At 44.7% G+C, this 24,628-nt stretch overlaps 1 protein-coding gene across 1 annotated transcript in view; it reads left to right on the top strand.

Annotated features, from left to right (window-relative positions):
• ADAM12 (ADAM metallopeptidase domain 12) overlaps positions 1-24,628 on the top strand; it is a 175,803-nt gene that overhangs the window by 138,107 nt on the left and 13,068 nt on the right. Inside the window, 5 exon segments of the mRNA XM_040071649.1 lie at positions 8,664-8,841; positions 13,557-13,646; positions 14,951-15,146; positions 22,831-22,939; positions 23,031-23,229. Of these exon segments, the coding sequence (XP_039927583.1) occupies positions 8,664-8,841; positions 13,557-13,646; positions 14,951-15,146; positions 22,831-22,939; positions 23,031-23,229 (772 nt within the window).

Genomic DNA, 24,628 nt, shown 5'->3' with positions numbered 1-24,628 from the left:
CTCCAGCTCTGAGAAAAAGAAAGGGGAAGGTAGAAAAAGTGACTCCTTGTTATTCTATATTTAGGATCTTTTAAAGAACTCCATTTCCACTCATCTGAGGTGGTTTGGGTGACATGGGATAAAGAGCTTTTTTTCTCATAACAGAAGCAGGGAAAGTGGCAATGCTGGGGAAATTTAGACTGATTGCTGGCCCTGTTTTTCCTCACTTATCTTTCCTTTGGATCTTCCCAAAGAACAAAAAAAATGGAGCAATGCTGTTTGCAAGTCAGATCCTCCTGTCTTGGAGTCCTGATTTATTGAGAGCCTGGGTAGTACAGATGTAAAGTGAAATCAATATGAGCCTGTCCCTCGGGTATTTATTATTCCCAGCTTTTTGCAGGCCTCAGGTTCTTTTCTCCAGCACCCACATCTCACCAAGGGACATTTCCATGCAATTCATTCTCTGCTCCTCCCAGTGGAACAGCTTCTCCACGTGCTCCATACAGAGGGCTGATCCTTGGGGTTTTTCTGTGCCAGGACCTGGACTCCAGGATTCTGTGGGTCCCTTCCAACTCAGGATTTTCTGTGAAATCCCTTCTCCCTGGCCTGGTTTTCTCCTGGTTGGGTTTAGCCTTGTTTGGGGTCCATTTCCCTTAACTTGGTGTTGTTTGATCTGTTCACCTGATGTCCAGGCTCATCCTCACCCAAATCAATCTCCTGAGCCTCAGTACCCTCTTTATGACAGGTCTTTCAATCAATCTGATTCCCAAAGTCAGATTTTTTTAATTTTTTTTTTTAATCCCTGTCTGCTCCTGGCCCATTTTAAAGAATCAATTCCAAGGTTTTTCAAGGGAGAAAATTAGAACGTAATTTCCTGGAACAAAAGCAGATTGTAAAATCACGTTGGGAACTAACCAAAGCACCTTTTCCCTAATCAGAAATCAGCAGGAAGCTGATCTTCAGCAGTGGTTTGGACCATTTGTCTTTATTTGCTCATCACATGCTGAGGATGTTGTGCTTTGTGTGACAAATTTAAACTCGGGGCGCTCTGGTTGTGCTCCTTATCCAGATTTTCCTTCACTGCCGGGAGCTGCTGGCAGGCACAGGTTGTCTGCATCCCAATTTTCCTTAGCCTGGGACCAGACCTGACCCGGCCTTTTCCTCCCTCCCTCTGCTCTGTCTTGCTTTTTGACTTTTCCCGTAGTCAGCATTGGATCAGCCTCAAATTCTAAGCAGTAGATTGTGAAACCTGAACTCTCGGCAAATTTTTATTAATGAGGTAGTGGTCTAAAAGGAAACAGAGCAAAAGATGAGCCAGAGGCAAATTCAAACTGATTATAGCTCCTTTCCTTGGCTGTCTGGTTCCCAACAGGAAGAACAGTTGTCTGAGTTCAATTCCCGTGGAGCTTTTGCAATGCAGATAACTCCAGCACAGAGTCAGGATCCTGTCAGGGCTGATAAATTGGTTTAGTGTTGCTTCACCCCCAGAACACAAAGGAAAGTCGCAACAGGCCTCTCCTCCAAGAAAAAAAACTTCTCTGACCATCTATTTGTCAGAGGGAAAGTAACCGCTGATAATGTTTTATTTGGCACTTTGGTGACTGCCACAACAGTCTATACTGTATAAAGCCATTAAGTGTTGTTCCCTTGCAGAATGGATTTTTGGGAACCATCCAGGCATTTGTTCCGTCGCTGCTTTCTGCCCTGAAGTCCCACATCCAGCGTTATAAATCTGCCTTTTTGAATATTCCAGGTAGTTAAAATTTCACCTTCCGTGTAATGGGAGAGGTCAAGCCTCAGCTGGGGCTGTGTCAATCCAATCTGGGCACCTGAAGGGAGATTGCTGGAATCCATCCTGGGAATCTGAGCTATCCCCAGGGAAAAATCAAAACAAACTTGAGGCATTTGTGTGCAGAGTTTAAGCATTTGCTTGGAAAGGCCTTCCTCCCAATAAGCCTGGAAATTCCACTGTAGCACAGCAAGCCCTGCAAGCAGACATCAATTAAATTAACCACCAGGGTGATATATTCCCAGCTATTTATTGGAAGAGTTAGAAGCCACCATGTAGTGAACGGGACAGAAGCTGTAGGAGAGATCTGGGCTTGTTTTGAAGTCCCTGACCATGAACACAGAGAGAAGAGCTTTGATGTCATCTCTAAATACACAGCCCAATTCCGTGCTCTACTTTAGCGATGCTCCAGGGATTAAAACTCTAAAAGAGGAGCAAGGGAGTGAAAAACAGGCTAGAAAAAAATAAGTGTGGGTTGTCAGACATCCTCTGCCTTTTGAGGCAAACTTCCCGTTTAAATACTTTATCTGCAGATAAAACCACTCTACGTTTTTAGCTATATCTTTCCAGATCACCTGAAAAAGATTTGTCCCATCAGCTCTGGGACTGATGTCTTGGGCAAAGCTCTGTCAAGTGCTGCTTCCGAGAGCCCAAAGGCTCCTCCAGCTTCTTCCCTCCTCCTAATTTTCCCAATTTGCTCTTTGTAAAAGCTTTAGGTGTGAAACAACCTTCAAGCTCCCCCTTTGTTTTGCTGGTGGGGTCAAAAACTGTGTTTGCGTCTTTCTCCCTCAGAAGTACTTAGAAATGGAGACGTTGTCTAAATAATGGATTAAAAAGTCTTCCCATATTAGGGCGCTTGTCTAATTAAATAGATTAAAAAGTCCTTCCACATTACGGCACTTGTCTAATTTTAAACAATTGCTACTAAAACGTGAGGTGTAGGAAATAACGTGTAGTGACAGAGCTTGCTACATGAAGGGATCTGTAGTATTTGAACACCTATTTCAATATCAAAGAAAACCAGATTTTATCTCCTGCTTGACACCCAATTCTGTGAAGTTCTTTATGCTTACTAATTCATTAACATACTTGCTTGTACAGAAGAGATGGAGTGTCAAAAAATGTCATCTAATAGCAAATTCACTTTTATTCTGGTAGGCTCATCTCTCTTAAGAGCCCATAAAAAGTTGTTTTCCGAAGCTGGAGAGCAGTAATAACATCTAGGAGGTTAAGACCGAGGGGGATGCTTCTGAGTGCAAAAGAATTATGTCAATTAGATCAGGAGTTAGAGGAGGCTGGGAAATTGTCACAGTTCCTTGAAATCAACACCTCCCTGGGCCTAGAAACATTCATGTGCTTGAGTTTCTGGTTTCCAAAGGTTTATTCTTGGGTTCCTCCTTCTAGTCCTGCCATTTTTTTCCATGGAAAAATTACTTACACCTGTGTTAACAAAAACAACCCTATCCCTATTCTTTAATTGTATCCCCTCATTTTTATGTTCATGTGTAAAAACTGGGATATGCAACAGAAAACTCACCCATTTCTGCCTCAGACATCTGCAGAGCCTGAACAAATCCAGACTCACATCTCCAACCTCCAGTAAAAGGTTCTGCATAGCTCTTCTTCCCTCCAGTTGTGAGCCAAAAATCAGGAATTTTGGAGATTAAGGAGAATAAATATTCATAGTTTTGGATCTCAGAGGGTCCTTGGGTTGAGGCAGACACAAAGTCGCTGTGGTGGTCACTTCAGACAAGGTGGTGTCATGGAAAGTGTTGGGAATTCAGGTGTTGGACTAGGAAAACCTCTGACTCAGCTCCCCTCTTATCTTTGAGCACCTTCATGCTCCTAAGAAGCACAGCTGATGCCAGAGCTGTTTCCAAATCTGGCCCCTCAGGTCTGGGTTTTCAGGAATTCTGGGCAAAGTTCAGTCCCAGTTTTCTGCACCTTTGGAAATTAGCTAGCCAACAGTTGTTTCCATAAGCATGCTCTGGGAAAAAAAAAAATCAAAATGTCCCTTTTAAAATTAATATAATCTCCAATTATCATATTACCTCAGGGAGGGAGGTCTGGTGGTGCTTAACAGAGCTCTTTGGGGCTCTTGTGCATTTTAATTGAGTGAATAATTGTAAAACACTTCAGGGTCTTTTGGTAAAAGGCTCTGTATAAACATTGCCATAATGCTGAATAATCAGGTTGTGATGTGAACTGGAAGAAATGAACCCTATAAATAGATGTGTTTATCTGTGTAGTGTCTCTGTGTGTGTTCATAACCAACATTTGGGACAGAACAACGCAGTTCCTTTAGAAAAATCCTGCAGCTCTTGAAGAAGAAACAAAAAGTGAGATTGGGTAGGGATAATCATGATAATCAGAATGTTTTCAAGATATGGTGAGCCTGTAGTTTATCCTCCTGTGCAGTGAATAGAGAATTCCCCTTCAAGTGAGGCTTGATGGGGTACAGACAAATCTGTGGTGTTCCATGGTGGAGGAGCTCAGGGGAGGTTCTGAGGTGTGGAGAGGCAGGATCTGGAGGAACCAGAGGAGCTCCACCTTTCCTGAGGTGGTGCTGCAGTGCAGCTGGAGGGGTTTGGGTCTCCTGCAGCTCGGGGCTGTGCCCCTCCAGGCCTGTTTCAGAGGGAGCAGTGGGAAGGGCAGTAATGGGAACATCCCACCAGCCCGAGCAGTGGCTCCAGTGCTGGATGTGCAGCTCATCTGTGACCCTGCACGGGTCATCTCTCCTCAATGCTCTGGCTCTTTCCTCTCCTCAGCCTCTCATTTTCTGGGGCAGTGGCTCTGTTCCTGGGCTTGTACTCTCCTGTCATTCAGCCCCTGAGGAAGGGGAGTTCCTCTGAAATAGAGATGCTGGAGATGAGCTTTTATGAAGAGAAGAGAAAGAGAAGGAAAAGGGAAAGGAAAAGAAGCCTGTGCTGGACAACGAGGTGCTGGTACAAAGAATCCTCTCTTCCTAAATGGGACTTGACAGAGTGCTGATGCCTCTTCACTTAGTTAATGGAAGGAGCCGTCTAATACAGGCTAAATGCAGAACTGCCTAAAGGAACCTGGCATTTGGAGGGCTGGAGTGCTTGAAATATAAATGAATGGGACAAGCCCAGGCTCTGCTTCCCAAGGAGTCGATTACCAGGGATCCTCTGATGACTGTGAAGGTCTTATTTGCAGGAGCAGGCAAAGCTATTTCTGTTGGAAGCTGGGATATTTGTTGCTGGGGATTAAACACATCTTTTAAGCACCAAGGAGACACCGAGGAATGCTGTGGATTCAGGAGGGGTAGAAAGACTGAAGTGATTTTCTTTGCTGTAAAGCCACTGAGGAGACTGATGGTAGTGCTGGGAACAATTTGAGTTCTGTCGAGTTGTACCCAGAGCCAGAGCAGTTTGACAAAATGATCCATTGTGTATTAAATCTACAGATTCAGACAGTGTAAAAAATGTACGAGACACAGCAGTTTAGAATAAGAGTTAGGCTGGACTAAAGTTTCCTTTCTCTTTCCAACTGTAAAAAAAAAAACCGAGGATCTGTAACAGAAGATGTCTCGAGTGAAGATGAATGGAGTATAAAGATTGGTAATGAATTTTTTACCTCTGGAGGGTTCTCCTGTAGCACTTATGAGCTGGTTTTCCAACAGAAAAAGCGTCTGAGCTACCAGAGGAAGCACAAACATCCCTGTTTAGATGTCACTGAAATCTTGGAGACTTTACTGTGGAGACCCCATTTCCTTATCCCACCCTAAGGCAGCTCCTTCCAGGTGGGATCAGAAGCCTCTTTACAGGGTAGTGGGAGGAAGTTCCCTGCATTTGTTCAGAGGATGAATTCCTTTCACATCACCATTCCTTTGTCATTTTTCACAAGCTCCAGAGCCACTCACACATTGGTTTGAGCGCCCCTGACATCTGATATCCGTGACTTCCCATCCCATCTGCCAGGGATTTAGTTCTTCTGATGAAAAAGCTTTAAAATTGCCGAGACAGACGAAATACAGCCTGAAATCACAACAATCAAGTGCTGTGGCTGTTCCATGGAACTTTATTGGTCAAAAAGGGAAGACTGGTAGTGTATCAGAATATCCCATTAAAGATCAATCAAGTTTCCAATGAAATACCAGTTGGCACCATTTGATGTGGGATCTTTTGCGTGGTGTGGTTACCCCTGAAGTTTCTCTGTTTCCACCAGCTGGGTTTATTTCTGGGTTTTTATTGCTTTATTTGGGGATTACTTGGTAAAGAAGAAGCGTTTCAGGAAATGTCATCATGTGCCATGTGCTGCACTGATGTCAGCTGAGGAAATCGGCATCAGGAGCAGGAAAGGCCGGAAGATGAATGGATCTCTGAGTTCAAAATAGGAAACAGCTTTAAGTTCCTTTTCAGGGGGAAACATAAAGCTCATTCATCAGCAGTGACACAATTTCACCTCTCACAGAGAGAGGACTCTGCCCTCCTGCTGATGGACAGACAAACCTCAAATCCATGCAAATGATCCTAGGAGTCCAGGGGTGCAAAGGAACAGCCCTGGAACACTGACAGGTTTGGCAGCTGAGCTGTTCTCGTGATGTGCGAGGTTTCACATGGAAATCTGCATTAACTGTGTTCCTGAGTGGATTTCATTCCCTTTGAGGTGCGTCTCCCTGTCTCACCCCAGCGGATATCAAAGTAAACCTGTGCCTCTGAGGAGCAAGATCTTGCCTGGATGGTGCAGAATTCATTTATTCACACTTTGATATGAGGGCTGTGTCTGATCAAGCCCTCATCAGGATTTACCAGTCAGATGTATCTGGGTTTCTTTGGTTTTTCCCTGCTGTTTGGCAGGATTGTACATCCATCTACTGGCTCGCAGTCACGTACACAAAATTTCGTGAGGTTTCTTCCCAGTCACACTGAGGATAGGACAGAAGTTCGTGGAATCCTGTTAAGAACATCTCCAACTGCTCAATATAAAATGGTCAGTAGTTTTCCAAGAGCCTTTATTTTCTGTTCCATTATTCCAAGTACCTTCCCTGTCCTCCCTTGGGGCCCAGCTAACAGCCTGGCTCCTACCTCCTGCTATTCTGAAATTTCTTTATTTATCTTAGACTCTGTCATTCTGCTGAAACACTGATATTTTCCAGCAATCAGCTTATTACATGGAGATGCCTATTAGCTTTCTGAAGTCATATGTCAGTGAAACTCAAAACTGTTTAGTTTAACTTGACAAGCCCTATAGTGATACTGGAAAATTATTTTCGTCTTCAGACTCATGTTTATGTTCTTTTCCAATGAGCTGGCTGTTTTATTGCAGAAGAAACTGTAAAAGAGGTAATTTTAACTAGGCACAAAATATATTCTGTTCTGTAATGTGTCCATAACCTTCCTGAAGATCCTAATTAACTTCCTTATGTCAGCAGAGGAAGCACTATTGCACTGATAGTTGCCAGACATTTCTTCCTTTTCAATAGAAATTTTTCCCTTTCTGAGACCTACGGGCATCATCAATCCCAAAACAAGGGGTCATTTGATATCATTTGAGGCTATCAGAAACACCAGGAGATTAATGGAAGTCTGAAGTGTAGCAGTGCAGGGTTTCTGTCTGTTACCTTGCTTGTCTGCAAAGATAACAATCCTGATAACACGTGGGTGAGACACAAAGCAGTCGGTGAGTAAAGGGAAATTGCCAGGTTGGTTCCTGAGCTCCTGAAACGCTGAGTTACTGCTGGACCAGGGATTGGCAAAGTCTGAGGGGACAAAGCTGTTTTACAACAGTGTCTTTGTGACACAGATTCAGTGTGGTTCAATGTGGACATGAGATATTTGGGGAAATTGTTCCCTGTGAAGGTGGGGATGCCCTGGCACGGGGTGCCCAGAGAAGCTGTGGATGGAGCAGCCACAGGAGGTGTCCACAGCCAGGTTGGACAGGGCTTGGAGCACCCTGGGATGGTGGAAGGTGCCTCTGGAGGTGGAATGAAATGGTCTTCGAGTCCTTTTTCCAACCCAAAGCATCCCATGGCTAATTCCATCTCAGCACAGAGCAGCCCTTAGGACACCGGCCCCACGCCTCGCGTGGTGTCTGATCTGTGAGGCAAACTGCAAACATTCATCGGCAGAAATGGAATTAAGCTCTGCCAGAGAAAAGCACCAATTATCTGCTGATATTTGCAGTGCACAGGAGCGTTCTGTTCACACTGCCTGGGTGTTTTGCTGCGCGCCTGCACAGCAGGGCCCAACCCTGCACTCAGCTGTGGGAATTCCAAACAGGAGCATTTTCAGCTCCGTGTCCTTGCAGTCCTCCTGATTTAAAATAAGAACTGTCTTTGCTTGGATCATGCAGTTCCCAAGCTCAGCTTTGATGAATTGCAGAAGCAGGCTCTTATCAAGTAACAGTGGGTTTTTTCTTTTATTCTTTTTTTTTTTTTTCCTGAAAAGAGCAGGAAGTTTGCCATTCTGCAGAGCAAGATGAATGAATTTGCCATTTGAGGCTGAATTTTCCAAGAAGGATTAGGATCTTATGCAGTCCTGCAATGTAGGGTACTACTTGCAAACCCAGCATTTCTTTTGGCTCACGGTCGTAATTTGCATTATAACTCCATGTGCAAAAGAGGGAGAAGGAATTTCAAATGTGAACACTTCCAATCCTTAACAGCAGCTACAGATTGAAGTGAAAAAGTGAAAAATCCCTTACTTGTAGTCAGAAATTATTATTATTATTATTATTATTATTATTGTTATTATTATTATTATTTATTAATGGATTGGTCTCAATTTCTCAGTGAATTGCTGTATCTCAATTCTGGGTGATAAAAACTGAACACAAGGCACAGATGTGCTAAAATGTCACCAGTGTGGCAGAACAGAGAGGTTTTCATCTCGTATAACAACCTTCCTTTTGTCTCCATGTGGATTTTCTCTAGCTATCCATTCCCCATGGTCTTCAGTAGCTGCAGTAGAAAGGACCTGGAAAACAGCCTGGAGAAAGGAGTGGGAATGTGTCTCTTTAACCTGCCCGAAGTCAAGGAGTCCTTTGGTGGCCAGAAGTGTGGGAATGGCTATGTGGAAGATGGGGAGGAGTGTGACTGCGGGGAGCCTGAGGTAAGAAACCGCCTGGGAGTTACTGCTCACGTCCTGCCTGCAGGGTTTTGGCAGTGGAGGGTCGGTTTGGTGTGTTTGGTGTAAGATGGAGCTCTCCCTCCTCTGCTTCCATCCCATCAGCTTAAACCTCAGAAGTGCAGTGAGTCTCGAGTGTGTTCAGGCAGGGCTCCGGTTAAGAATGTGCTCTGTTCATCCTTAGAGAGCAAACTCTGGCTTGTCCAGCAGTCTGGCCATGACTTCGTGTTCCTAGAAGTTCCTTTCAGCATTAGCTAATCAGCTAAACTCAAAAGAAGTTTGAGAACTTGGCTCAAATTTCTCAAGAAAACGTGCGTTAGTTGAAGGTTTGTTTCAGTCAGTGAGAAGACACTCATATATTTATATTTGTGTCAGTATAACCATAGAAACTGCAATCACAGAATGGTTTGGGTTAGAGAGGACTGTGAAGATAATCTCATTCTCCCCCTGCCATGGGCAGGGACATCTTTCACTATCCCAGGTTGCTTTAGGCCCCAGTGTCCAACCTGGTCTTGGGCACTTCCAGGGATCCAGGAGCAGCCACAGCTGCTCTGGGCACCCTGTGCCAGGGCCTGCCTATCCATATATATAACACTGTATAAATAGAAATATTAATATTGGTCAGGTATTTTTCAGTTTTTAGGTACAAGACTTTTCCCTCTTTCACTGTAGGATTTTTCTTTCCCTCTAGCCAATTACCTCCCAACAGAAATAGCCTTCACTGCCTCCCAAACAGATTGCTGCTGCTTCAAAGATTGTTCCATTTAGTTTAGTGAATGTGTCAGAGGACTCCTCAGATCAGCAGGAGATAGGCAAAACCTGGGGGGTCAAATAATATCCAAGCTGGCATCCTTATCCCTTTTACATCCTGTCCTCATTGGCTTTATTGAACTTCTCTCTGATTATCTGAATTAAAGGCAGCAGCAGATCAGGGATTTGTTTCCTGTGATAAATAGGGACCTACAGACAAAAGAGATGGGGACAGTTAAAGCAGCACGATACTGCTGCATCCTGCCTGTGGAGTGTATTGGATTTGTCCAAGCCGTGAGGATTTCCTGACAGTTCACTCACTCTTGAGGGGAACAAGGTTGGAGGAAGCAGCCTTATCTCCTTGTTTAAAGCCAATAGAGTGCAAGCAGCTTGCAAATGTCTTTCTAACCCAGCTATCTTTCTTGTTTTCATTTCTGAACATTAGCGATACCTTTTCAAGTCAAAGCCACTTAATGTCAGCAAGCACTGCCTCGATTTGCCTCTTCTTTCTGTCTTTTTGCCTTTTTAGTTATACTGGAAAAACTGCAGCTTGGGTGCAATTAAATTTATTTGGGATTTACTGCTCTAATCTGAGGGGTTCCGGAAAATCTGTGTGATCAGTTACTAATTCACTGCCCGGTCATTTATAACACCTGAGTTCTGTCCATGGTATTGCAGCATCCCGAGAATGAGTGATATGAGGAGTAAAATCTTCTGTGAGGGTGGGGAGGCCCCTGGATCCCTGGAAGTGCCCGAGGCCAGGCTGGACAGGGCTTGGAGCAGCCTGGGATGGTGGAAGGTGTCCCTGCCCATGGCAGGGGAAGGAACTGGATGATTTTTGGTCTCTTCAAACCCAAACCATTCTGTGATTTTTGTGATCCTAACCATTTTGGATTATATGACCAAAAATGCCTGCGGTGTCTGTGGAAGGAGGGTTAATGTAGATTATAGATGGAAAGATAAAAGAATGAAGAGAAATAAAAATCTTCAGTCCTCGAAGGATGAAAATGTGTCTTTTATAACCAGCTGCACGGGGGAACAGAAAACTACAAACTGCTAACTCAGAAGTCAGACAAATTACTTCCAAATGTAATTAGGAGCGAGTGCCCAAACAGCTGTGACGTGCCAGGGACGAGTCAACACGGCTTTTGTGCCAGGAACTCTTGTCTTACAAAATCTTGCCTTACAAAATCTTGTCTTGCAAATCCATCACAGTGCTCTGAAGGTCTTAGCAAGTGGATGGGAAGGGGCAGGGCTGTCCCTGCAGCCTGTGAGGAGTTCAGAGAGGCTTTGGACCAAACCTCTCACCAAAGCTTCTCTGGGAGATCGAGCAGCTGTAAAGGAGAGAAAACTGCACGTGCAAAAATCGGGCTAAAGGATAAGAAATACAACCAGGTGTAAATCATCCGTTTCATGTGGTGGAAGGAGATCTGCTGTGCTGCATCCGTGAGATGTGTCCTGGGGACTACACAACTCAGCGTTTTCATAAACAGCCTGGGAAGAGGAATAGTCTTTAATTTGCTGATGATATTAGTTGGGCTGCTGGAGATGGAAACTGGCCGTGAAGGGCTGCGGAGAAACCTTCTGAGGCAGCTGGAACAGGCATTAAGATGAGAAATGGGACCCACTGAGGAGTGATGCACATTCCAAAAACACAAAGAAGATGATGGACTCTGAGCTGACTCTGACCATGGAGGAACAAGACTTCATATTGCAATAAATAGTGTCATGAAAATGTCAGCCCCAGTGCTCAGGAGTGGTCTAAAAGGTAAATAGGCTGTTAGGAAGTACTAGGGGAGAAATAGGAAAACAAAACAAAGCACCAGCAGACCTCTATAAATCTGCTGTGCCTGAAACTGCTTGTGCAGGCTTTCCCTACCCCTCCCTGATCCCAGGGAGGATAAAGCAGAGTGAAAAAAGATTGAGAGAAAAGCAATAAGGTGGCTCAAAGTTTTGAAAGGGCTCTGGCTGGAAAAGAAGAAAATGAAGGAAAGTGCAGCATAAGCTGATAAAATCGTGAGGGGAGTGGAAAGGGTGAGGGAGGAGAGGTTGTTCCCCGTGAGAAATGAGCAGATGAAGTTAGAAAATGGCAGGTTTCAAACAAGCAGAAGGAGCTGTTCCTCTGACTGTGTTGGTTACCTGTGAGTTCCTTTGCTCTGACTCTCACAGGTGCTAAAAGTGCCCGTGGAGCCAAGGGAAAGGCAGGGGACTGGGAAGGTGTCAGTGTCCTTAAACACCTGCTGCTGGCTGCTCTCAGGGGGACACAAGGACAGAGGAGTTATGGGCTGACCCAGTAGGGTCTGTCTTGTGCTCTTAGAAAAGAGAGGCTGAAAACCAGGTCCACAGGACAGAGCCTGACAGCGCAGAGGCGGTGCTGGAATTGTTCTGGGGTTGGGCTGCTCTGGTTCCTCTGAAGAGCCAGGAGAGCCACAGTGAGAAACCTGCTCCCATCATTGCTGTTGTTATCAACAATAATTAATAATAATAACAACAAACTCCAGCACAGCAGTAATTTCAGGTGGCAGCCTCCATTCTCCAGAAGCTTGGTGAGCCTCTCTAGTTCTTTGCTTGTTTATGTTAAAATCATTCCTGACAATTTGATAGCCCGGGCACAAAAACTATTTACCAAGCTCATTCCCTACAATGAGCGAGCAATAAGTGAGATAGCAACTGGAAATTCCAGAGGCTGCTGAAACACGACTCCAAGAGCTGTGTCTTTATCCCAATCTGCCTGAGGACTGCTGAATGCTGCTGTGGGGCCAGAGGATGGGGTATTGCAGCTGAGTGTTTCACAAGGACCTCAGTGGGGCTGACACTCCGCTCTGCTTAGCTCAGATTATTTTGGAGGTGAGTCTATAAAACGTGCAGAGGGATGTTACTCCTGACATGCAGCAGCTGCACAGGAGTCTTTCCGTAGCCTGCTGCCTTCCAGTGATCAAAAACAGGAGCAGGAAGTTGTTCCTCTGCTTCAGAGCACAGTTGGCTTTGTACATCCAGGAAGATATTACCTATAAAAGTGAAATGCTGAGAGTCCTTCTGGTTTTTGCTGTTGAGTCAGTACTAGCCCTCCTTCCAGCCTTCAGATGCCAGTGAAGTAACAAGAGGCTGTGAACATCACTCTAACCCACTCACTCTTCCTGTGTTCCCTGCACTGTTAGTGATCCCTTGCTCAGTCAAACAGACTTAACACAGCTGAAGAGCAATTTCATCTGCTGCTATTTCTGTGAGAGAGATGAGATTCCAGCTCAGCTGGTGTAACTTGCAGCTTCTGGGCATTATCTTTGGAAAAACAAATCCATTCTTTTCTGAGGCTCCTTACGAGCTCGTTCTACTGACAATAAACTTTGCAGGAGCCCACACACGGCACCATCTAATCCACAAGTGTGAAATTGGGATGTATCAGCGAGTGTGGCTGCGATTCGTGCTCATTCCATATCTCAGAGCTCTGTTACTGGTGTACTCTGATAAGGGATTACACAGAACCGTGTCGTGGTCTTCCTCTGTGGCAGCCCCAGCCTCCATCCAAACAGGAGCCTGGCCAGCAGCTTTCACAAAATAGAGCTGTGGTCGTGATGCTCAGCAACTGCAGCGAGCTCCTGGATCCTCTCTGGAGGCAATGGAATCATTCCACCCATTCCTGTGGAAATAAAACACCCCGGTGCTCTACCAGGGTTGGTGTCAGTGCGCTTGGGTTGTCTGTGATATTTGGGATTGGATCCATAGCTGGAATAAACCAGCCCTCCTCAGCAGCTTCTCTGGTTTTACTACACGTACTGGGCTTGTTGTGTCTGAGGGCAGACAAGGCAGTTTGGATCAGGTTGTCGAGTTTCATGCATAATTCATGATTTCATGCCCAGCTTTTCTTGGCAGAGCCATAGGCAGCCTCTTGATTTACGGCTCGTTGTGACTGAACGTTGTCTGCTCTAAATTTACCCTCCAAATTCATGCAGGAATGTACAAACCCGTGCTGTAACGCAACCACCTGTGCCTTGAACCCGGGAGCAGTGTGTGCACATGGGCTCTGCTGCGAGGACTGCCAGGTGAACCACGGGAAATGTCTCTTTTCGGGGTGGGGAGGGCAGGATTCCAAGTTTTTCCCTCCCTCAGTGCGGTAAGCAAGGATGGAGGATAAGTAAATTGGTATTGATCAGCATTAAGGCACTTGCATGTCATGTGAGCAATTAAAAAATTCCCAAAATGTGAATTATTGAAGGAGCAGATCAACAGACCTTTTAAATTGTCTCTGTGCTTTTTGTGGCCCCTTCAGCTGCTCATGCAGAACTCCTTTTTCATTAACTTTCGTGTGCTTTAATTTTTCTCATTCTTACATGGCAAGCAGTCATTAAATGCTGAACCCTCTTATTTTGGGGAAGGCTCTTGAATTATTAATTCTATCAACAGCATATGTATTTTTAATAGCAGATCATCAGCTGTTGTGGTCTCCTAACACTCTGTAAAAGCCAACTTCCCACTGGCTTTTACCTGCTTGAATTCTCAGACCCTCCCTTGCCCGTGGGCTAATAAAACACCCAGCAAGTTGCCATGTGTCTGTGGCAACCCACGAGCTTGGAGCAGTGAGGGATTCCCACAGCCAGGAATTGCTTTCTAGAAAAGTCAGTATTCATGTCCTTTGCTTTTTTTTACCAAAGGCAATGTGATTGAAATACAGGGCTGCTCCCGGAGCACACCCAGCTTTTGTAGCTGCTGTTGAGATGTGAATGTTCAGACTGGCACCTTCCACCATCAGTTCCCAAAAAAAAAAAAAAAATCATTATCCATGGAAATCAGTACAGGACAGAATCAGTTACATGGATTAGTCTTGGTATTAAGTTTGAGGAGATATCGATGCCCATCAAAACATTTCCATGGGGAAATATAACTCTACAGATTCATTACAGTTTGAGACCGATTCAAGGTCATCCTGTTGAACCTTCCAACCTGGGAATTGTTGGGCATCTGAACCCACAATCACGTGGGCTGGTGGCTTCCCGAGCCCTGGCACTGCACCGTGTTCTGTGCTCAGCTGCCTTGGATGGGAAAGTCTCTGATCTGATTTTACCCAGTGCTCCAGACCCTCCTTTCCAGAGTTTTTGTGTTCAGACAAAAGGAGGAGCCACACTGCAAACATCAGGACTGGGGTTGCCTTCTGCCTTGAGCCACATGAGCCGTGTGTGGAGCTTCATCTGACCCTCCTTCCTGCCAAACCTCCCGGCACGGCTCTCATGGGTGCGCTCAGAGCTGTGCAATCCCTGCCCTGTCCTCCGCAGTCAGCTGGGGCCGGGCCAGTGCAGACATCTCCTCCTGTGCCACAAGGCTGGCCCTTGAAGTTCTGTTTGTTTTGCAGCTCAAAGCAGCGGGGATTTCTTGCAGAGAGTCGAGCAATTCCTGCGACCTGCCCGAGTTCTGCACCGGGGCCGGCCCGCAGTGCCCGGCCAACGTTTACCTGCACGACGGGCACGCGTGCCACGGCGTGGATGGCTACTGCTACAACGGCATCTGCCAGACCCACGAGCAGCAGTGCATCACCCTCTGGGGCCCAGGTGAGCGGGGAAATAAGGATCTGAAGGATGCAGCACCGATCTGGAGCTGTTTAAACGATGAGGGCATCGCTGGGTGATTCGTTGCAGCCTTGATTTGCTGTGGCGTTCGTTTCTCGCAGCGGGACGCACCGCAACGTGCTGCAAATGGATAGGTGCACTTGGACAAATCATCTCCTCCTGACTTTGCTATGGCCTGGTGTCACCCCACCAAGTGCTGAACGCTCCTGGCAGGTTGGAGTCACAGCCCTTTTCAGGCTGCTGTGTGAGCTTCCTCCTGTGCTCTGAGCAGCTCATCTGCAAAGCAGATGTGTCTGCTGCATCCTCAGGCAGGGCTCAGCTTTTGACACTCACATGAGACTCCTGGAACATTGTGTGTATTCTACTAACTGGTGTCGCCTGTAAACTGCCTCCTGACAGTGCTCTTAGCAGGCTGTGCACTGAAGCAGAAAGGGATTTTATTCTCCCATGGGAATTTGCTCCCTTTTTGCAGAAATCTGGTAACATGAGTTCTTGAGTTGTTCTCAGCATGTATCCCAGGAAAGCTGTTCACCTTTCTATAAAGCCCTGTGACCCCTCCACTGCAGTGCAAGTATTAACTCAGCATTTTGGTATCGATCCAAATCGTGTCTCCTTCAGCTTCTCTGACCTTCCATCCCAAATTTGAAAAACATTTACCTCTCCTGAGGAGAAGCATTACTTAGAGATAGGTGTAATTATTTCTTTTAAACTGACTTCTCCAGCCTCTTTCAGTTCAGCACCTCTAACTCTGCTCCAAAACGTCTGTATCAATATAATGGCACACAGATGTTTCCCTTAGTCAGAAAAACTAAAGCCTCCCCAGAACACTGCTGAAGAATTTTTCTGTTTCCTTCCCGGAGAACATGGACTTTTTGCAATCTCCCTTTAAAAGAGCATTAAAGCATCTCAGGAACCAGCCCCAGCGGTGCAGACAGCAGGTCAGCTTGGCCACGTGGGTATAAGAACACGTTCAGGAGGAGCTCCAGTTCAGAATTAAACTCCTCACGTGGAACAAACCGTGCCTCTGCTGCACTCCCCCGAATCCCACGCGCGTCGTAGAGTTGATATGAGCTCATAGAGCCATGGACAATTATAGCCTCCAGTCTTAGTCAGGCTGGGACTTCTAATCCCTGGATACAGAGACGTTTTCTCTTGTTGAAAGCAAAAATCTCCTCCTGAACCGGTTTCCCATGCCGTGGAAAGTTACTCGGTCAGGCTCTTCGTGGCTTCGGTGGCTGAGAAAAATTCCTCTAAAGGTCAGGGAGCTGAATTGCTGCAGCTCCTTGCCAGGTCTGCTTCCTAACACAGCAATTCCACCAAGGCCCTGGGCTCCCCTTGTTCTTTCCTGTCTTTCTTCTTGGGACTCTTCAATATGGGAGTCTGTTTATGAGAAAGATGTTTGTCAAGAGCAGAATTCAAACAGACTTTGACTGGAATACCCTTTGGGTTTGTCTTGGGGAGGCCTAAGGACAAGGATTTTAAATAGAAAGGGTGGGACATGACCAAACCTGAACTTCAAGTCTTAATTTTTGCCACGTTTTTGGAAGGATAAGTTAAAAATAAACAGGATGGATTGGGCTGGAAGGGACATTAGGGATCATCTGATTCCATCCCCTGCCAGCAGCAGGGACACCTTGCACTAGACCAGGTTGTTCCAAGCCCCATCCAGCCGGCCTTGGACACTTCAAATAATGCCTATATTCTGGATTTAAGGGCTAAGGATGTGAATATTCACTGCTCTATCACACATCTGGCTGAAATATGAGCTGGCAGATGTGGAGTGGAATAGGAAGAGAGGTGGGTGGCTCATGCAGTTAGAAAAGTATCATGGTACAGATTAAAAAAGCTGCACATCTTTCCACCCTTGCTTGCAGCACAGAGATTTGACATTCCAAGATGCTGCCTCTGGACTTTGTATCAAAAATGTACTTTGGAACCTTTTACCAGGTTATTGTGTCTGATTAGAACTGTTCTTAACAAATGCCTGTGTTGGAGTGAAGTAGGTTTGTGGTTTATAAAAAAACATTCTACCCTCTAAAGAAAAAAAAAGATCACGATTCATTTTCATTCTCTCCTGATTTTCTTCCCAGTAGGAGAAATCCATGCAGAACAAAATACGATAACTTTTCCTAGAATAATATTCGGTGTATTGAATTCCTTATTACTGTCTTCCCTTGTACATCTTTCTTTATTCATCAGGTTACAGATGTCCAGAAGCTCAATGATAAATGTCAATCTTCATGTTTTTAGATCTATTTAAAGGAAAATGATGAACACTGTCAGAGCTTGTTTACATTAGGCTGAGCAGTAGGAACCTGTTTCCAGAAAAGCACTTGCATTTCCTTGGGGTTGTTTTGTTACTCTCAACATAGTGATTCAAACAAAATAGAGGATTTTTTTTTTCTTTTTTGCTCTTTCTTATCTGCATGGAAAGCAGGGTGGGAAGGAGAAGGGAGGAGCTCCTGGGGACAGTCTCTGAAAATAGCCATGAATTCCTCTCAGAGCCCAGGTTGATTCCAGTCTGCTCCAGATCTCCCAGAGTTCTCCATTCTCTCTCTCTCTCCATAATTCATGTCATTTTTATCCTTGGGAAGCAGGAACTGCTGGTGACCTTTTCTGGTCCATATTCAAAAATATCAAATTGCACTGATCTGACCTATTGATAGCAGTGACGGAAAAATGCATCAATAGTGATGCTTTGTGTGGTGTCTGTGACTCCACTGGCATTTTCCAGGAGAAACAGATGCACAGATAGAGCCGCTTAAGACAGGGAAATCATTGAGTACCAAGGAACAGAGGGTTCTCAACTTGAAACTCTTGGGTTTTTTTGACAAGAAAGGGATTCTTTGGGGAAGTTTGTCAGTTTGTTTTCCTGTATTTCCCCAAGTGAGAAAAAAGCAATGATTTTGGGGAGCCAATGGCAGGCATTGATTTAATGATTAGAGCACATTTAATGTGTTGCATGGATATGGCCATTTGTTTAGGCAGGAGCGTTCTTAATTCAGATGTCAATATTTGTTACCCCTGTGAGAACTTTGCAGGTTTTGCCAGGTAGAACCCTACAGACACAAAATATATTGGTTACCCACCTCAGGTACCTGACCAAACCACTGCTGGCTTGCTTTTGAAAAAATGCTAATTGTCCAAGCGCTGTAATTTTCTGAATTCAGTGCAATCGAACTATTTGGATCATCCCAGATTTATGGCCAGGCCTTTTTCTTCTGGAGATGGGAAAGATATTAAATCATGTTCTCAGGGGTGGTGACATCATCCTCCTAAAATGCAGAAAAATGCTCAACCCCGTCTTGCTCTTGCCCAGACAGAACAAGGATCACCAGGATGGGGGGGAGAGGCGCCAAGGGTAGCTTGTGGAACTTTTGCTTTGCTGCAAAAACAAATTTAATGAGCTGAAACCCAGTTCACACGACAGAGAACTGTGGTTTTTATGCTTGTATTTATTTGCACAGTTATTCGTGGTGCTGGCTGGCACAGCCTGAGCCACAGAGCTCCAGCCTGTTACTCAGAGGTTGCTTTTTCTCCTCTCCCCACCCACAGACAGCTGGGAACTCTACTGAAATATTTTCCTTTTCTGCTGTCAGCCTGATAGAGGATGTTTCTCGTGTCCATGGAATCAGCACCATGGTCAGAAATTTCCCTCATTCCTTTCTAGAGACCGTGTTGGTGTTTTCCTATGGCAGCAGCTCTGAAATGACACAGCATTTCTGTGCCCTGCAAATCCACTTTTTTTAGTATTTTATTTTTTTGCAACTGTTTAGGGAAAGAAGTGGGCTCGTCAATATACACAAATGGAGGAAAAAACCCAACAATCTACAGGCTGCCAGCTGCAGTGGTGAGCTTTGACCTTCTGCAGCTTCCAAGGACTGATTTAATCCCTTGAATGAGGCTTGGCATGAAAAGGCTGACAGGACCTTAATTACAGGGTCACGATACTATAATTACCAATAGCAAAGTGAAATAAACTCTGCTCATCCACCTCAAAGCACTAAATAACCACCAGAAATCCTTCTCAAATCATTTTGCCTCTGCCTGCAGAGGTAGAAAATAGAGGAAGACAGGACTTTCTGCTTCAGTTTGTGGTGCAGTGGTGATAAATGGGTTTCCTCCAGAAACACAACATTACAATTCTCTTCCTTAAACATCCTCCCAAAAACTCCTTTTAACTTGGTAGCTCCATCTGTTCAGCATCTTACACTCTGATACGTTTTCATCCATAAAAAAGTGCAAATATTATGAGAAGCCAGTGGGGAGAGGGAAGAGCCATCTGAATCCCAAGCAACAGCATGTCTTGGTTGGATACCAAAGGCAGGAATTGAAGCTGGATTTTGGTTTCCAGGCTGCAGATGATCGTTGGGTACCAGGTGTTTTCACACACAGACTGCTCCGAGCCTGGCAGGGGAAGTGGGTTTTTTGTGCTCCATGAGATCCTTTTTCTTGTCAAGTGTTATTAGCTGGAGTTAAAGCTCGGTGTCTGAGCCCTGCAAGGACGTTGCAGATGTGTTTTCCTTCCTGAGGGCTGCTTTCCATCATCTCTGCAACGCTTGACTTCTGCATTCAGTGAAAAAACTTCTAGCAGGTGAAAGAGGAAGAGAAACTCCTTAAACTCTCTCAGTGCTCAGTGAGTGCATTCCCTTTTTAAAAGAATAAGCCTTTGTTACATCCCTTGCAGCCAGAGCACGGGACATGAGCATTCCTTTGGCTTTTGGCAGCTTTGGGAGGGGACAGCACTGAGGGGACAGCGTGTTCTGGGCTGCTGCTGCCACATCTCCAGGGGAGCGTCCAGCCACTGCAATTCCACAGCATCAGCTGAGCTGGGGCTGAGGCTTCTGGCCAAAAACAAGACCCAGAGCAGTTGCAAATGACCAGCACAAGCTGGTCATTGCACATGTGGGAGAAAAAGCAGGTTTGGAAAAGCCATTTTGGAAAATGCAGTTTTAGGAAAAGCAGTTTTAGGAAAAGCAGTTTTCCTTGGCCTCTTGCTCCCAGAATGTTTCTTCCCTCCCCAGCCCTTCCAAAGCTGCCATAGAATATGCAGATGGTAATGTTTGTCTCAAGCTGAACAGTGAGTGTGCCCTCCCTGGAAAGATGAGGAGGGATCCACACACTGAAAATGGAAATTCAACTTTGGCTTTTTCTGCACAGCGCTTGGATGCTTTTGTTGATTTTTTTTTTTTTTTTTTTTTTTTTTTTTTTTTTTTTTTTTTGATTATTGCTTGAACTTTAATGACAAGGAATTGAAAGAATCCTGTGTGAGCCCCTTTTAATAGTTCCAGATATGAAAAAATATTCTGAACTCAGCAAGATTGATCGTAATCTTCCAAAGAATTTCAAGCTCTTGTCCTTCTCTCCAGGGAACCAACAGCTCATATTCGGTTCCTTCTGTGCCTTTCTTTCTGAATTTTCCAGTTTCAGCATGTAAAAATGTTAGAAGGGAAAAGAGGTTGCCATCTTAAGCCTCTCCAAGTTTTAATATTTTGTCCTTAATAGCATTAGATTGCTGTTCAGCAGTACATAGTATTAGTCAAGCTTCAGACTATGAAATGCAGATAATTAATTGAAGTTTTAATCTCTGAGTTTTTAGTGAAAAGATCCACACTGGCTGGAAGTCTGGAAGTTTTACAATTATATTTGTATTTTCTTCTCCAGGAATATCTGAACTTTTTTCTTTTTTTTTTTTTTTTTTTTTTTTTTTTTTTTTTTTTTTTTTTCTTTTTTTTTAAAGAAAATATAAAGAACATTTTTCTCTTTGAAGGCTTTCAAATTAAATCTTCAGGCTGGCTTAAATAAATGCTATGTTTTACCCATAGTTAGAGGCGTACGCACTTGGAAGTGGCTCAAAACATTTGACAAAATGTAGCATTAGTTGAAATATTCTGTCTATGGTAAAGATCAGGAGCACTGTAGAAATGGGATATTCTCAGCCTTTGGGCTATCACATCGCTTGCTGCCAAGTTCTTTTTGCTTTAGTTTGGCTGATCTGTCAAAAGCACAGAAATGCAGTTAGCAGGTCTCTGATCAGTTTTAGCCAGAGTTTCTCCTCGGCTCCTTTTCTGCTCAAAGCCAGTCTCCCTCTTGGAGCAGTTGAAACGTTGGTGGTGACTTGATGGTGCTGTTAATTATTTTCACGGAAAGAAAATACAGAGTGGTAAAGTGCCCGAACAAAGAGCCTCTTAATCTTGCAAGAATCAGCAATTACTGGCTGGAAATGAAAGCCGTGTTTCACTGTAGAACAAAGGGATTAAATTCCAATACACAGACTAATGAATTGTTGCAGCAGTAGGGACAGGGAAGCAGATCCTTCACCTCTTCAACATTCCAGATGAACGGATGCATCTTCCCTTAGAAGATATTCTGTAATTGATTATAATCTGGAGGGAAATGAGCAGGAGATTGTGTGTATAAAACATTAGAAGAGATGTTCTAGTAGTACCCTTGAACCTCTGGAGTGCAGGGATGAATAATCTGCCTGCACAAGCTTTTCCAGCCCTACTCCCACCGGGGAGGTTCCTTTGCCATTAGGACATGTCTCTATCAGAAAAGACCACAGTAGATAAAAACCGGATGCTGCCTGAACTCCCAGATTCCCACTTCCACCACCGTGGCAGAAATGCTCCTTCTTCCATGTCAGCCTTTCCTCTCAGTGATGCCTCAGGAAGGCTGACCTGGAACAGAGACTGCACTCAGCTAGACAATAAAGTAGATATTTATTAAAAGGCCTTTAAGGGTAAACCAGGACAAGAACCTGGCCAGGGCTACAGCCAAGGTGGACCCAAAATGGTGACAAAACAGCTGACCGTCACAAGGTCTCACACTTTGATAAGTTTTGGTCTATTTGCATATTGGGGTTTAATTGTCCAATTCCAGCTCCAGGCTGTGAGGTCCCATCCTTCTTGTTCCTCCCTCCAGCCACCCTTGTTTGTGCTTTTGGGCTGAAAGTTGTCCTTGGTGTGCAGCAGGAACAGGATTTGTTTTGTGTCGCTGCTGTGTGCAGAGAGCTGAGTGACCCTGAGTGTGAGCTCAGAGCTGCCCCTGGGCAGCACAGAACATGAAATACATGGAAGATAAAACTTAAGGCATCACCAGGAGTGGATGTCCTGAGGGTTAAGGTCTGATGGGTTCCTCTCCTCTCCCCAGTACTTCAGCCTGAGTTAACAGCAGCACATTTCCCTTTGCCATGTCAGGTCCTCATATCTTTACACCCCGTTTACAGCTGGATTTTTTCTGTTGTCTTGTTCTCAGCTGGAGTCAAACAGGCCTTCCTTGAAAAGAATTCTCTTTGGGGTCTCTCTAGAACGTGGGCTCCTGCAAAAGGAAGGGGTTAACATTCCAGCTGGCCTTTGTCTGGTATTTGCTAGCAGTTTTTGTGTCCTAGGAGGATCGGCAAGAGGGCTATCACCTCGAGAAATCCTGGAGGAGAAGGAGTTCTGCATTGTCTGTTGCTCAGCGCTGCCAAGAGAGACAAACAACGCTGGCAATCCCACACATCCAAACTCTTCCATTAGCATGCGGATCCAGCGCCGCTGCTTTGTTGGGCCTCATCAACATGCAGCTCACATCCCCCCTTTCCCCTAAAGCACCAGCAGAGCTCAAAGGAAATTATTAAAAACACCTTGTACGAGATGAAAGTTCTGATTAGGTTTTGTTTCAGGTGCGAAACCCGCTCCCGGGATCTGCTTTGAGAGAGTCAATTCTGCCGGAGATCCTTACGGCAACTGCGGGAAGGACTCCAAGAGCTCCTTTGCCAAATGTGAACCCAGGTAGGGCCTCACCCTGCAAACAGGTGCTGGGAGAGGGCTTGGAACGTTGAAAATGCTTTACCTAATCCTTGGTCGTGTTTATTTCCCTCAGGGATGCGAAGTGTGGGAAAATCCAGTGTCAAGGAGGAGCAAACAGACCCGTCATTGGAACCAATGCTGTTTCCATAGAGACCAACATCCCGCTCCAGGAGGGCGGCAAGATCCTGTGCCGGGGCACCCACGTGTATTTGGGGGATGATATGCCTGACCCTGGGCTTGTGCTAGCAGGAACCAAGTGTGAAGATGGAAAAGTAAGATTCTGGAATACTCCCAGACAAGGGCAACACCACCGCCGTCATTTGTACTTCGTTTTTCTTTGGGATTTTTTTTTTTATTTTTCCCCCACAAAATAATTGCGTTTCATGTTCAGACTGAGACAAATTTTACTCCCTTCTGGCCACTGTTCTGGATTATAGATTTAAAGATGCAAATCTGAGCAACCTGATCTGATGGATCATGGCCCTCCTGGCCATGGCAGGGGGTTGGAAATAGATGAGCTTTAAAGTCCCTCCCAACCCAAACCATCCTGGGATTTTGTGCAATGCAAGTTGCTGAAGTTTATGACTGACTTTTTTAAGACGGTCCCAAGTATCTGTCCATGGAGGCTTGAGGTTTTCTGCAAAATAAGTACAGCAAAATACATTACAGGCTTATTAATGAATTCCTGAGTTCAATGTATTCCCTTTCCCTGCATCTCTGGCATTGCAGAATTGTCATTAACTTCACTTTAGGTTTCAAAATGTATTTTATCTTCTGATTATGGCTCCCCACTTCTTTTTCTTCACGCAGGAAAACCTATCTCTGTGTGCACTCTTAGAAAACTATAAACCCATTGATGCTCAGCCACCAAAACCGATTTTTGCAATGGTGTTTTGCAAACTTTGTGAATTATCCACTGTGAATGCAGCCCAGATTTCACATGGCTGCCTCATTCTAAGTTTTCCTTTTGTGAGGAAAGCAACTGAGAAAGATGGGAAGCAGCCATGAGTTTACAGGGGGAGGAGGATTGGAAAGCAGTCCAAGAGCTGTTGAAATGAAGGAGGTTTCCATATCCTCAGTGGATTGCTTGCAAAAAGGAGGAAAAACAAGTGCTTTGATAATTTGTGGTAAATTCAAGTAAGCCTCTGAATTTCTGAATGCTTTTGAATTACGTTGTATTATCTCGCTGTGCTGGGAACAGGTTTGAAATCCATCCCCAGTGAAACCACAGCTCTGCTGCTGGAAAACAAACTCTTACAACATTTCTAAGTCAATCTGTTATAAAAAGTCTTTTCAAAGGCAACTCAGTGCTGAGAAAGCACCCCATTATGTTTTACTAATGAGTATTTAATCTTTCTAATCTATCTAATCATACACATCCACACTATAGAATACACAGGCTAATACTTCTGAAATTGTATGTTTTACTTTGAGGACATTAGTGCATTTGTATTATGGATTAAGAATATGAATTTAAATATTCTTGGGTTTTCTCAACTGGAGATGCGCAATTTGAAATGCAGCCATTTTAATGTGATCAGAATTCTGGGAGCTGCTGCACTGAGAATATTTGAATTGTGAATAGTGCTGTAATCAGACCATATTCTCTCCATGCCTGCATGTTGATGCCAATTCACTCTAATTTCCTTTCCATTTTTCCTTCTCCCCAGG

This window comes from Hirundo rustica, chromosome 8 (genome assembly GCF_015227805.2).
Source record: "Hirundo rustica isolate bHirRus1 chromosome 8, bHirRus1.pri.v3, whole genome shotgun sequence".
NCBI classification, from domain to species: Eukaryota; Metazoa; Chordata; class Aves; order Passeriformes; family Hirundinidae; genus Hirundo; species Hirundo rustica.
Note: the sequence above shows the minus strand (reverse complement) of the source record. Positions and strands in the feature narration are given on the sequence as shown.